This window comes from Vidua chalybeata, chromosome 5 (genome assembly GCF_026979565.1).
Source record: "Vidua chalybeata isolate OUT-0048 chromosome 5, bVidCha1 merged haplotype, whole genome shotgun sequence".
In the NCBI taxonomy this organism is placed as follows: Eukaryota; Metazoa; Chordata; class Aves; order Passeriformes; family Viduidae; genus Vidua; species Vidua chalybeata.
The window spans coordinates 14316556-14330221 of NC_071534.1; the positions used below are offsets into that span (position 1 = coordinate 14316556).

At 38.2% G+C, this 13666-nt stretch overlaps 1 protein-coding gene across 5 annotated transcripts in view; it reads left to right on the top strand.

Moving 5' to 3' along the window:
* VEZT (vezatin, adherens junctions transmembrane protein) overlaps positions 1-7143 on the top strand; it is a 50444-nt gene extending 43301 nt beyond the window's left edge. For 3 of the 5 annotated variants that reach the window (XM_053942119.1, XM_053942120.1, XM_053942121.1), the window contains 2 exons: positions 1011-1218; positions 5101-7143. In XM_053942119.1, the coding sequence (XP_053798094.1) occupies positions 1011-1218; positions 5101-5687 (795 nt within the window). In that variant the 3' untranslated portion in view covers positions 5688-7143. Of the gene's footprint in view, positions 1-1010; positions 1219-4322; positions 5034-5100 lie in introns of those variants that run through there. The other 2 variants (XM_053942122.1, XM_053942123.1) reach the window with 1 other exon arrangement.
* Positions 7144-13666: the final 6523 nt, after the last annotated feature.

Sequence of the window (13666 nt, forward strand, 5' to 3'; positions counted from 1 at the left end):
TAAGTGGCCAGTACCACTTCAAAATTGGACTTGTCGAAAAATTTGTGTACATGTCTTTTGCTGTTCCATGGGGAGGTATTCCCCATCCTGGAAAAAAGAGTATTCATTTTTCATATATAGCATTAGAAATGAGCGACCAAAGGAGAGCAGCAACACAAGTCAGAGTAATAAAAAGTGAGAATCGCTAAAAGGCAGTATATTAAATAGTCCTACTTTTGCTGGATAAACGGACACAGCTGCGAAAGTGACAATTCAACTACAAATCATCCTGCCTTCAGTTTGCTTAGTCTCTGCATTTTTGGATATCTTTCTACTGCAACACTGAACAATTTTTTGTTGTTTGAGGAACTTCTGGGTGATGGTTGGGCTGTCTTAAAGAGTGGTGGGCCTCCTCTATCCCAGAATTGAGTGGTAGATGCATTCTGAAAGCACAGTGACCACCCATGCTGTGCTCTGTCCCTCCCTTGCTTCTCCCCCACATGTATTCTCTCTAGCTCTTTTTCCATATCAAAAAGCTAGGACTAATTACTTTATTGAAAATTTGTTATAACATAAATGCTGCTCTGTTTTTTTATGCTTGTAGTCCAATATATTTAAAATTGGAAGAGAAGTTTGCTGTTCTCTGTATCCTCTTAATATGGATTTATGTAAGTTAAATTAGCAAGATGCATGACTACCAAGAATTGGTTAGAGTGTAAATTAAAAAAAAAATAAACCCACATCAGCATTGCTTATTTCCACCTGTAATTACAGAGAAATGGTCTCCCATTTTCAAAGTATATCACTTGATCCTATTTGTGTATGAAGGTAAATCTTGTTAATGAGTGGACTTGCTCCAAAATCATACAGATACAACCAAGAGCAGTGTCAGTTCCACTGGCTGTGCTCAAACAGGGCTCCATCCTATTACTGTGGTTGGTTTGTGTTGACATCACTTGATCATGAAGCAGATTGTAGGACTGAGTCCACCTGACAGTGAAGATCAAGAGTTTCTTCCTTTCTTTCTTTAGGAGCTGGAAGCATATGTTGATTATTCAGATACAGATAATGAATACAAAAGGGAAGATTTTTACTGCTTCTCCCAAGAAGAAAGAGAGAGGCAAGAGCGAGAGAGACAGGAATCTAAGAGGGTGTTACAAGAATTGAAATCTGTACTGGGATTCAAAGCTTCAGAAATTGAAAGACAGAAGTGGAAACAGCTACTATTCAGTGAACATGGTAAGCATTTCTTTTGAAAATTAATTCCTTCCTCAAAAAACATAGGTGTCTGTTTGCCATGAATTTCTGACTATGTTGGAATTCAGACAGTGCTTAGCTGTAGTAGTGTCTTTGATAGAGATGTGTGGTCTTAGTTGCCATTCCATCTTTTTATATTTTAGCAATAATTTTATTATATATTGAAATGAACTCATAGAAGTGAGAATTTGGCTTTAAACAAAACACTGAGCTAAAATATTAAACACACAAAATATTAAGACATAAAGAAAGCTGTCAGGATATAAATCATGCAAATTGAACTGACTTTCTTTCATGGCTTTCCAGTAAATACAAATTTTTATCAGGGTGCATAAATAAATCATTTTTCAGAATTTAAAGAAACCCGCAGAAATATTATCCCGGATGTACAAAAGTATATAGGTTAAACTGAAGAGCTAGACTTTGAAATATTAGAGAAATAAAATAATAAACCTGGCTTTTGTTTCCATAAGAGAGTGAATACAGAATATGTTCACACAAAAAAAAAAAAAACCAACCCACAAACCACCTAAGAAGAAGAGTTCTTTCAAATTAGCCTTTACTAACTCTGAGGACTGCTGGGTAGCTCCATCCACTTGCACTTGAAAGCAGGATATGAAAATTTCTCTTGCCTCAACAAGACAGCTTTCTGTTAAAACTTAAATCCTCTCACTGCTTGAGATATTTGATTTGCTCTCTTTAAAATCGGCAGGAGTTTGTCTTTTCCTTTTTCTTATTTTCATTTCTTCCTCTTAAAGACAAGTTAGGAAAAGCTTTCTAAGAAGTTCCATGTTCTGTGTTATGCAAAACAACCCTCAAGTCTGGCACCATATCTAAAGTTTCTGCCTCTGACAGTATCTACCGGAAAAATGACCATGGATTGCAAATTTTCAGTAATTATTTATGAGACTGTCTCTTTTGACATCAAACCATCAAAAATATCTGTTCTTAGCAATTTTCTTCTTTATATCCATTAAGCTACAACTCTGGTAAAAGAGATTACTTGACCGCCGGTACTGGTTTCTCTTCTAGTTGCATTAAAATTCCAAGACATCAAATTGCACCAGAGTTTGCTCAGGAGTAGGATTTCTGTATTTCTGTTAGATATGACATCACACAACTCTTCACATAAATTTCTTCAACTCTTCCTTTCCTAACTGTTGGAGGAAGAAGTGATCCTACCTCCAGTTCAAGTCTTGGCAGACCTAGTGAAAGTCTTGGAAGAAAGAGTTTTTGTCAGGAGAACTTGCCTAGGACATTTCCTTACCTAAGCAAGTAATACTTGTCCTGAGCAGGTAATACATATCAGCATATCCTTAGGCCATATGTCAGGATATCCTTAGGCCATCTGTGGCCATAGCTGGAGAAGAGTCAGCTCACTCCTGTAGTTTGCAGTAACTGTTCACCAGAAAGCCTTTGTGGCTCATGTTGGTTCCTTTTCTATTACATTGGTTTAGGATTAGAGATAAAAGGGTGAGGAGGGAAGAAAGAATGATCTTCTCCAGCTGTGTAGGACTAATCATTGATTATTTCCATCCTGTACAAACATGGATAACATGAGGGCAGTTCAAGAAAGTAATTAATATTGTCTTCTTTTGGCTCAGATTGTGTGTGTCTAATCTGACAGACTGATATGTACACCTGATATAACATCTTCTACTGGTTTTTAAGGAAATCCTTCAATATTTCTTAAAAAACCCCAAACCAGTAAATATGATATCATGGACCCTGGCAAATTGTGGTTTCATTTATCCATACACAAGTCAGTCCTTAAAGAGACATTTATGTGATCTGCACTTTCTACATTTCTGACTTGCCTTATCTTGAAGATTGAAACCAAGAGAGATTAATATTCTTGTCTCCATTGGCCCAAGCCAATGGATGGCCATGATACCACTTCTCCATAGTCCTCTTGAATCTTGCTTTTACAGGACAATCAAATTCCAGAAATCCTGTGTTTTCCTAACTTGTGATTATTGTGGTAAAAGATCCTGAAATATTCAAAGGCTTTAATCTGTTAGTGAAGGCACCCAGCTAGCTATTCTGACTTGTCCTAACAAGGACATGAGGGTTTTTGGTTCGTTTAAGGAGGGGCTGGTGAGGGTTTCCATATAAGAGGTCAGCTCCAAACAAGCTGATATGTATTAAGAGCACAACATGAAGTCAATTGGAGATGATAGGTTGGATTCCAGAAGAAAAAAAATATCACCTTAGCAGAGCACTAGACTAAGGCAAGTTTTCCAAGGCCCAGTACCATGGTAATACTTCTTACAGTATGGGTAGTAGGTAGTTTATGGGAGTGTAGGTAAGCTTATGTTTCTGGTCCTTTGGCCTCCTGTTGAGCCACTACATGGAAGTGCTTTTGAAAAGGTCTGCCGAGTTTTTAGTAGCTTCATTTCCATTTGCCAAACACTGTAACACTTTCTTCTGCTGTAAAATCACTTCTAGCTTTTCCCTAACCTCTCCCCTGCAAAAAAGTTCATTCTGTCAGTGGTTGTGTTGTATCCAGCTGTTTCTCCTTCTCCCACCTTGTCCATGCAACAGTTGTTATATAGCTATTTATCAGATTTGGAAAGCCATGCTCTCAAAACTGATGAATTTCACCCTGTTTTTTAATTTGTCAACTCCACAAATTGGTCAGCTACCAATCTCAAGTATCTATTTATTTTTTGAGAAATTTTGCCTTTCAAAGTATTCTTTGGAGGAAGTAGGCAAGAAGTTTGCTCCCAAATTATAAGATTACTTTGCATATTCCTGTCTCTTCAAGCAAATGGGCAGAAATAAGTAGCAACATATTTTTTACGAGACAGGGAAAGAATTACTCCATAAACAACTGAGACGAGTCTGATGCAGTGCTCCTTTGATATATAAGGTTTTAAAGCAAACAGTACAATACAAATTCAATGCCACAGTCTTTCAGTGTGCTAATGACAATAGCTATCAATGTGACAACCATAATGATGTGCCTGCTGTCAGCTAGCTAATGTTACTGAAATAGGATGTGGTTGAAAAATCCTGATACCATTAATTTTGCTTCCCATGAAAGTTTGTGTATTTCCCAGAGTTATTTTCATCTCTGCTTGCAGGGGTAAAGTCAGAATGGAATTAGAAAGGGAAATGCAACTTGGGAATCTGCTGCTGCTGCTCTCATTTTTGTTCGTGCTGCTACTATAATGGAGCTGCTGCAGTTTAGGGAATCTGTTACTTGGAAATGGACATTATATCGTTTTCTTAAAATGAAAGACGTCTGTTCTTCAAGGAGTGATTGTACCGAGTTACACTACCCCTTAACACTGGGTGGAGAGACTTCCTGGCAAGCATCCCGTTGCTGGCAATGGGACAAGCTGCTGCTACTAACTTCAAGAGAGGCTAAATTAAACCACTTTATTTGTGAGGACACCTGACCTGACTGTGTGGATTTGTGTTGTATTTGTATGTTGTGGTGTATGAGATCAGATATTGCCTATAAGGACTTTTTCATGTACCAGGTGTCTTTAGTGGACTAGGTAAACTGTTGTTCACAAGAAGACAGTTAAATCTGTATGCACTAACGTAGTTTTACTTGGGTTTTGCTTTAACACTGAATATATCCTCTGTGTTTGATGCTGGCTTTAAACACCATCAATTTTGTGCTGTCTCTTCACGTCACAGGTTTTAAGGAATAGTTACGAGTAGCCATCACATTTCACTTCAGCTTTGTGATTAGAAAACACTTTTAAGTTTTGGTGTGGGTTATGTTTCTGTTGGTTGGGATTTTTAAAAGTAATTTTAACCCTTATAATCTTGCATCTTTTCAGGCAAATAAATTATTTATATATAGCAGCTTGCTTTTAGTTATCATTTAATTTTTTCCCCCTTTTTAAGCTGCAGTGAAACCCTTGTCTCCTGTAGAACCATTGAAGCTACTAAATAATGTGGAATCACATATGAATTCAGATACAGAAAAGCAGGACTGCAGCCAAAGTTGTGATAAATCTGAAGAAAAAGACTCTAATCCAGAAGTGAATGCTGCTGATAAATGTAGGACAGAATATTTGTATGAAGATCCTGAGATGGAGAAAAACAAAGACAGTATTACAGATAAAGTTACAGATATTTCTACAGGGGCTGAAGAAAGAATGTATTATCAGTGTGAAGGGGATGCTGAAGAGCTCAAGCCGAGCAGTGTGGATGGAGTAGAGGCATCACAGCCTCCCTCTAAGGATGCATTACGTTCAAAAATCAAGGATAGGCTGGCCCAGCTCCACATATCAACAGATTTTAACTTCACATCTGGTCTGGCTGCACAAGTTGCTGCCAGGTCTTTCACTTTTACTACAATGCAGGAAGAGACTTTTGGAGATGATGGGGAGGAGGAGGAGGAAGAGGAAGAAAAGACACAGGAAAATGAAGACCTTGTGGAGAACTGTGAAAATGAAGAGAGAGGCTTTGAAAGTAAAGGAAAAGTATAAGTCTGAGCTGAACTTTATTAAACTAAAAGCAGGCAGTTTGATGGAAAAAAACTAAGGTGGGGGGTTGAAGCTGAAAATACTGGATGGAAAAAAAGGAGACCTAAATATAATACATCATGTTCCCTAAGACTGATACACTAAATAGGACTTCTAAGTATATTGAAAATTTGCAGGTAAGAGAAGTTTGGGCCGCATCCAAGAAATAGATGGCTGTTCCTTTTTTAAGATCCTAGTGGTGGGGGTTGGAATTTACCTTTGTTTTCTGTTTTATTTATTTACATTATGATATATTGTAGTTTCTGGTTTCTAAAATGAAGGAAAACCAATGTTTTGGTTTACAATAGACTCCAGTTTTTTGCTCTCTGATTCTTTTGTCATGGTATCAATGTTTGTTCCAACAAAAACTGCCAGGACATTTCTTTTGGAAGAATCTGAACAGTTCCCTGTGATCTTCCTCCACCACTTTTGTTTCACTTCTTGTGTCTGCAGTGTGTTGGCTAAGCCATGATAGGCATTTGTGATTCTGCAACTAGTGATGTGGCACCCAGCTAAAATGTAGAATTTTAAATAAAAACTTGGAAGAGATAGTATTTGATGTGTCCTGGGGTATGGGGCTGAAATAGTATAAAGTTAGTCATGCTTCATATTAAGGTTTATTTAGAATTTTATGAAGGGTTAATAAATGATGTCTATAAGTTATAATTCATGTTAGAGAAATGTGTTGTAAATAAATTCTAGGGAAGGTTATAAGCACACCAGTGGAAAGTACTATATATAGCTAGAAGCTATATATTGGATTGACAGAGATGAGTAGTAAACACCTATTTATTAAGCCAGCTATTAATTGTTTGTTAACCTTTTGTAAACTGAACCTTAATGTAATTGTTTGATTTGATAGAATGATCAATTGTACATTTTTGCTTATGTCCTGAAGTAATTTTCTTAAAGGAAATTATCTGAGAGGTTAACAACATGCAGTGTTTTGTTTGAACACCATACTTGCTTTTCACTAATGTTCTTTCACTTTTCCTTAGATCACAACTTTAACCTGTGGGATTAAGAATCCATGAGAGAACTACAGTTGTGTATTTTGTTTCTTGTAACTTAGTTAACTGATTATGAAGTCTGGATGTTTGGTGTGAGGTTATGTGAGTTGCTTTGTTCTCTGTGGTGGTGTTACAAGGAGCAGGAAACTGATGCTAACCTCACAGAGGAGTTGGTTAATGGTTTCATGGCCCTCTTTTCCTTTTGCTCTCTGACACAAAATGAAGCAAAGCTCCCGTGTCTTTAATGGCAAAAGCACCACTTCTTTGTGTGGAATACTCTACTTGGACCCAGATACACTTCCAGGGCAAAATACTGCATCAGTTATTTAGAGTATTGGGTTTTGCAGATTCTATAGATTAAAGGGCTTTTTAGATGCTGGTGGTGCAGAGCAATATCTTTCCTAGGATGGTGTCATGGAAAGCGGGGAAGGTAACACCGATCAGCAGATTAGGGTGGAACTCCTGACGGTATGTCAGAAAACAAGTGTTTTCTTTCAACTCCGTGGCCTGTATTAGTGATTTTGCATGAACACTGTGAAATATGTGGACTTTTCCACAGATGGTAAAGAGGGAAATACCAATTGATAGAGAAGGGAGTATGACTTGCAGTGTTCTTTCACTATATAATGCCTGTCTTCTCCCTCACACACAGGTTCTGAGAAGAGAACGTGTTGCTGTTTTTCATTGACCAGTAACACTGTGTTTTGTGTCCTTTATTTTGTGTAAGTGACTGGAAGCTAAGTGGTTGATGTCTTAAGGAGGTTGTAGAAAAAAAATCAGATGATTTTCATAGTGTATTCAGATGATAAGCCTCCTCTTAGTGGTAGAGTATATTCTTCTATAGCTGAAGATTAGGCTAAGATGATGAAACACTTATTTTCTCTGTGGTAAGCAATTTTTTTTTACCAAGTCTAGAACAGCTGCTTTGGATAGATTGTGTTTGAAGCATTGTCCATGCTTCTGAAGAAGTCTTCCTCATTCTTGACTTGAGATCCTCACAAAGTGCCCAGATATTTTTTGTTCCTAGCTAATTGTTCTGACAGCCTAAATGTATCTTCCATTAATAGTTTTCCAGGAACTCATCCACCATCATCTCATGATCTGATGTATATCCCAGAAAGGGTACTCTTGACCTTTTTCTATGGGATCCAAATCATAGTTTGCCATGTGTATGGCTATGATACCAACCTGGAAATATGATCAGATTTAGGATATTAATTATCACTGTGCTCACAGTTGCAAAAGAAGTCAGTAGTAGCCTGAGTTTCATTGGTACTGGAATCAGTGACAGATCTCACATTTCTAAAAGCTGCTATCTCGTTATTCCTTTGCTGCAATCCTTAGTAAAAATCCTGGAGAATCTACTTTGGTGGCTCACTTGGGGCTCAGTTTTATTATATGCTGGTCTTGGTAATGAAACTGGCCTAAAAAGCCCCATACATCGTGAGTTGTTCATTTTCATCCAGCAGATATGACAACACGGGGTTTTGTGGCCATGTTATAAACCAGTTCACCCAGGTGAAAAATTAACCCTTTTTAGGCTTTTTTCCTTGTCACCATTCTTATTGTAGCAATGCAGTAACAGCAGTTACCTCAAAACAGCTGTATCAGCACATACGTACTGCGTTGCTGGCCTGAGACTCGGGATTGCCCACATTTACATTATTGGCAAAGATGGTGTAGTGTGAAATTACATTGGCATTAGACATGGCTGTGATCAAACGATGACTTTTTGGAGGAAGTCCTGATCCTACTTTGAACAAATAGATTTTCTACAAGCAGTTTAACTGATTTCCATGGTTTACTTAATGCAGTCTTAGAAGTTGCCCATATGAACACCTGGACTCACTTGTTTTCTCTGCCTCTCATCACCTCTGTATAAAACAGCTATCAGGTCATTTATTTTGATCTATTTAATATTCTCCCTGAAGAAAAATATTGCTAACAGTGTACAGCACACAAAGCCTGACTTCTCTTAATTTGATAACCAAGTTCCATCTATGTATGTCATACACTCTGTTATGATCAAGATTTCCTCATAATTATGTCATTTGAAATAGGTTCCTACACGAACCTGACAGATTTCTTGGCATAATTTATTGCTGCCTTTAAAATAATGTTTATGAACACACTGAAGTGTGCATTAGCTCTAATGAGTTGTCTTCATATATTGAGCATGTGAAGGTCTGAGTGTGGTTCTGTGTTCTTTGGCTCATTACTCGAGATAGGGATTTTTGTGAAAACAGAACATTTGCTTCTTAGAGCTTTGTAACTTTTTGAAACATTTAGCAGGAAGTCCATACTAAATTATGGGTTATGACAAAGAATATCAGCAGCCAAAATCGTTTGTGAAGAGCAGAGCTAACAATAAATGCATTTTCCCTATCCCATTTCCAATTAGTAGTTCTATGAAGTAAAGAAACAAGTAATTATATAGGGTTAAATAATTTGTTCTCCTTCTACCTGGAAAGCACTCCAAAGACGATACTTGCTTCTTGGATTGGATTACAGTTTAACACTGCATCTTTTTATATCACTTCATTTTACAGCTAAAGATCTAGGTAAAGGCTTAAATCTAGGCAAAGATCTGTGATAAGAAGGTAACTTGTCCCTTTTGTTAAGTGTATGTATTCATGACAGAAATTAAATGGTGTCATGGAAGCAAATGTAGAGGGTTACAGATAATAGAGCATCTTTCAAATGCAATTAAATGTGCCTCTGTCAACTACAGGCAAGATTTGCAAATGTGAAGGCTTCTGCCATCAGTCACAGAAATGAGACAGTTTTACTCCCAGCAGAGGATTGCTGGACATCACTGAATCTTGCACTTAGATTTCTAAATGCAAGATGGAATCTGGTAGAGTAGCCAGTTTTAACTGGCTTTTTTTTTTTCAGACTTTTTCCAAGCACACCTGTCTCCATGTGACTGTTTGTTACAATATTGGAAATTTTTTGTTTATCAGAAGTGCAAAATTTGCAACTTTCTCATTAATTTATATGGTGGGCTGTGTGGAGTTGTTTGCCCACACTGAATTCTGTAATCTTGTACGTTATCCCTTTCTTCTTTTTTTCCTTTTTTTTAACAACAAACAAGAGGACAAGTACACTAAACTGCCCTTGACCTTTTAAACTGTTTTGTGAAGGGCAGCTGTAGTTCTGCAAATGGCTTGTTCCCAGGGCTAATTGCTTTTTAGAATTAACAGGTTTCATACTATCTCATCTGAGCAGAGTGTGAGAATGGCACTTGGTCAGTGTAAAGGGCCACTCTGCTCTGGGATCTTGTCTGTGACAGGGACTAAACAGATGCTGAGGGAAGACTATTGTGTAATGATACTTCTCCAGGCTATTCCTCAGCAATTTGTGGCTCAGGGACTTCTTGACCCAGTGGTGGTGGATGTCAGCTTAACAGGTTCTGATGGAATCCTTCTCCCTAGATTTGCACAGCCTCATGTTTGGTCAATTATTCGTAGTTCCAGGATGTGGTCATCTTTAAATCATCATTACTGTCTTGTACACACGAGAAGATTTGTCAATAAACTTCTTTGATGTTCTACGTTCCTCAGTCCTTCTGCAAAGGTCATGTTTTCTGCCTTTTGTTTGCTTTCCTTACAAATCCCTTCAGTTTTGGATATATATTGACCAAAGTGCAGTGCAGTACTCCAGACTAACCTCAGCAGTGCAGAGTACAGAGTAATCATCACCTCCCATAAAACACCAAACCATTCAAATATATTTGAGTCCATATAGAAAGAAAAATCTTTTTAGATCTTTCAGCCCTAGCTATTAGGACAGCAAATGAAAATATTTGGTCTGATGGAGGAGAAATATTTATGCACTGTCAGCGGGATTTGGCTGGACAATGTTTTTCTTTGCTAACAAAACAAAAAGTTGTTAAAACAAAATGATCTCCCAACAGCTGCCACCTGGTCTAACACAAACTAAAGATGCCAAACAACACTTGTTTAAATTTCAATTTGACTTTTCAGAGCTTTTGTGATCTCTGATGAATAAGCATGTATTGCAAAATATATTATCACACAAGAAACATGGCAGTGGATATATGGATATCAGAGATCAAACCAAAGGCCTCTGTGGCTAATTTTTAAAATGCTTGATGGTGTGCTTTATTCATTTTCACATTATATTTAATTCCCTCCTGTATATGTGTTTATTTTGCCACCTTGTATTTTAAATGCTAAAAAAGACATTTGATTTATTCGACTTGGAAATTTTTGCAGAAATTAGATAAGAGGTAATGGTAGTGTGTGGTAAGGCACAGTCATAGCAAGGGGTGAAATCTACCTCCCATGAACTTTCCTTGAAGATGGATAAAGCAATGTGGCTTGAGCTACAGCTGGATATGAAACTGTTCTTGATGCTTGTGCTGCCTTCCCTTTCACACTGCTGTGGCTCAGGTTATTGGCAGCTTATCAGAACAGATATTGGCTCAACAGGGTGAGTGCACTGTTAGCCCATGTTACACTTTCTGTATTGAACACAGGATTCTGAAAAAGGGACTACAATTTAGTAGACAAGGAAAAGGTTTCTCTATTACAAAGTGGCTTATTGTAAGAGTGTTGAATGGGACCAAAACTTGAATACTTTCATGTGATCAGCATATTTTGACCCTTGTACCTTCTCAGCTTTAAATCTTAAAGGCCTCATGGACAGTTTGCTTTAGAAGATGCAGTTCTGTGACAGCTTAAATCACTTCATAGCTATGAAGTCCCAGTCCCTCCTCTAGGCTGGCTTTTGTAAGCACTCGGTGATCTAGGATATGGATAGGACTGGAAGTGCGTCAGTGCTTTAACTTGCAGCTGCCTTCCTCAGTCCTAATGAAGATGATGCCACTCATTATTTTCCTCACTCATTTTGATTCCTTTTGTTCTTGAGGCCTAGGCTGCCCAAGACCATTTGTGTCTTAGTCTCCAAAGTTTCTAGGAACTGTTTGTGATATTGCCAGTAAAACTGAAATTATTGTGCGTGTTTTTTTCTACTTACTCGTTTCACCCTTCTGGACCCTCTGACACCCATGGTTCTCTCCCTTTACCACCACTCTTAAGAGGTTCAGATTTTAAAATAACACATAAATTCTTTTTACATATATTTGTAACAGAAATAACTAGATCTAGAGTTGTGTACTGACTTTCTCACTTGAGAACTGACACAGAAGGCAGGCACCATAATGGGGAACACACAGTCAAAGTAGAAATAATAATGTACAGCAGCTCAAATTTATACCACACTCTTGGTGTACGTTGACTCTTATAAGTAATTCTGGCTTACTGAAAAACATTTTAAAGTTGCATTTTAAAAATAACTGCAATTCTATTACAAGGTCCCAAAATAAGTATCATTAGTTGGCTTGATTTTCAAATCTTAATATTTAAATCTTAATATTTAAAGATTGCTTCCTGACCTTCTCCAGCTGCATGGATGAGAACTGAAAATAATCTCAGATTTCCAAAAGAGAGTGACCAATCCTTTCCGTTACTTTGTGCTATTAAAGAAAGGTCCATTCCTAAACAAACAAAAAGAAACATCAGTGCTTAGTATCTTCAGTAGCCATGTCTGACAGAGAATCATGCATTTGATCTCAATAGAAGCACCATAAATGCAGGCTATTTATAATGTTTGATATCTGTGTTACAATAATAATAATAGGCTTTAGCTGTATTATGGGTTAAAAGCCAGAAATGTACAAACTGTCCAGTAGATCTTTCATCCAAAGGCAAACAGCTGGTGAAATTTAAACAAGTTAGTGTTGGCTGTTCCTGCACTGCTCAGTATGACATTGCAGCCCAAGTTTTTTATGTCCCAGTGTGGATGTTCACGGGTGGTCTGCAAGCACCTGTGTGCTTGAGGTCTGCAAAGCTTGCAGTGATCACAGAATAGTGCTGAGCGAAACTTAAATAGGAACAGGATGCTTCACAAGCGTTTTGGGTTTATTGTCTGTCTGCCTCTATTGCAGCATCCATACCACATGCAATCCCACTCGTGAACTTTTTCCTTCCCACCTTTCCTTTTCATTGGGGAGGGTTTTATGGTTAGTTTCTCACCTACGGGACTATCTGTAGTGCACCAGGTAAGTTTTCCCCAACAGAAACTTAAACATTAGTGGTCAAACTGCAAAAGATGAGACCTGGGCTGGAGAAGCTCTTCTGGTTTGACCACTTCTGCAAAGGGTTCTCCTGAGGTGGGTGACCACAGGAGTGCTGAGCTAGGTGTGATGACTGCAGATGTCTTTCAAACCTTCCGTTTTGACTAAGTCTGTCCTTTTCTCTGATTGTCTCTCTCTTCCCTCTTAGCTGCCTTCAGCTCTTCTCCAGTATTCTCTTGCCAGCTGCTGAGGAATTTGGTCACTTTTTTCCTTCAGTTCTGAGGCCTTTGTCTAAACCTTATGAAATGATAGGCTAGAGGGAATCCACACCAAGGTGCTGCTATGCATTCTCAGTCATAAACTCATAAACAGACGGGTTCTTAGGGCAGGTGCAATGTCTGTCCTGACTTTCCTTCCAGGAAGCTCTGACTTACATTTCAACCTGGCCTCCTATTTCTTCCTGGATTTCAGAACATTCACTCCCAGGAATTTCCTTCCCTCCTTAATGAGTGTAAGATGCTAATGCCACCTTAGCAAGACTGACCCTCAAACACATGTTCCTCATTACATGAGCCTTACTTGTTCTTTCCCACAGGAGGGTGGCACAGTCATGGCTGAGTCTGCCTTCCCCTAAACAAGTTGCTGCTTTCAGTAGTAGGGGCTGAACATGTACTCTCCAGCTGCTATGTCAGTGTGCTTTGGCTCCACAGCTGCCTGATACTGAGCTCAGGAAGCGCTGGGATATAGCAGTTGTGCTTAAAACTTTCACACTGGTAAAGAACATGTGTTTTCAGAATACAAGTATTACTAAATCTCCCTGAATTGAACCATTC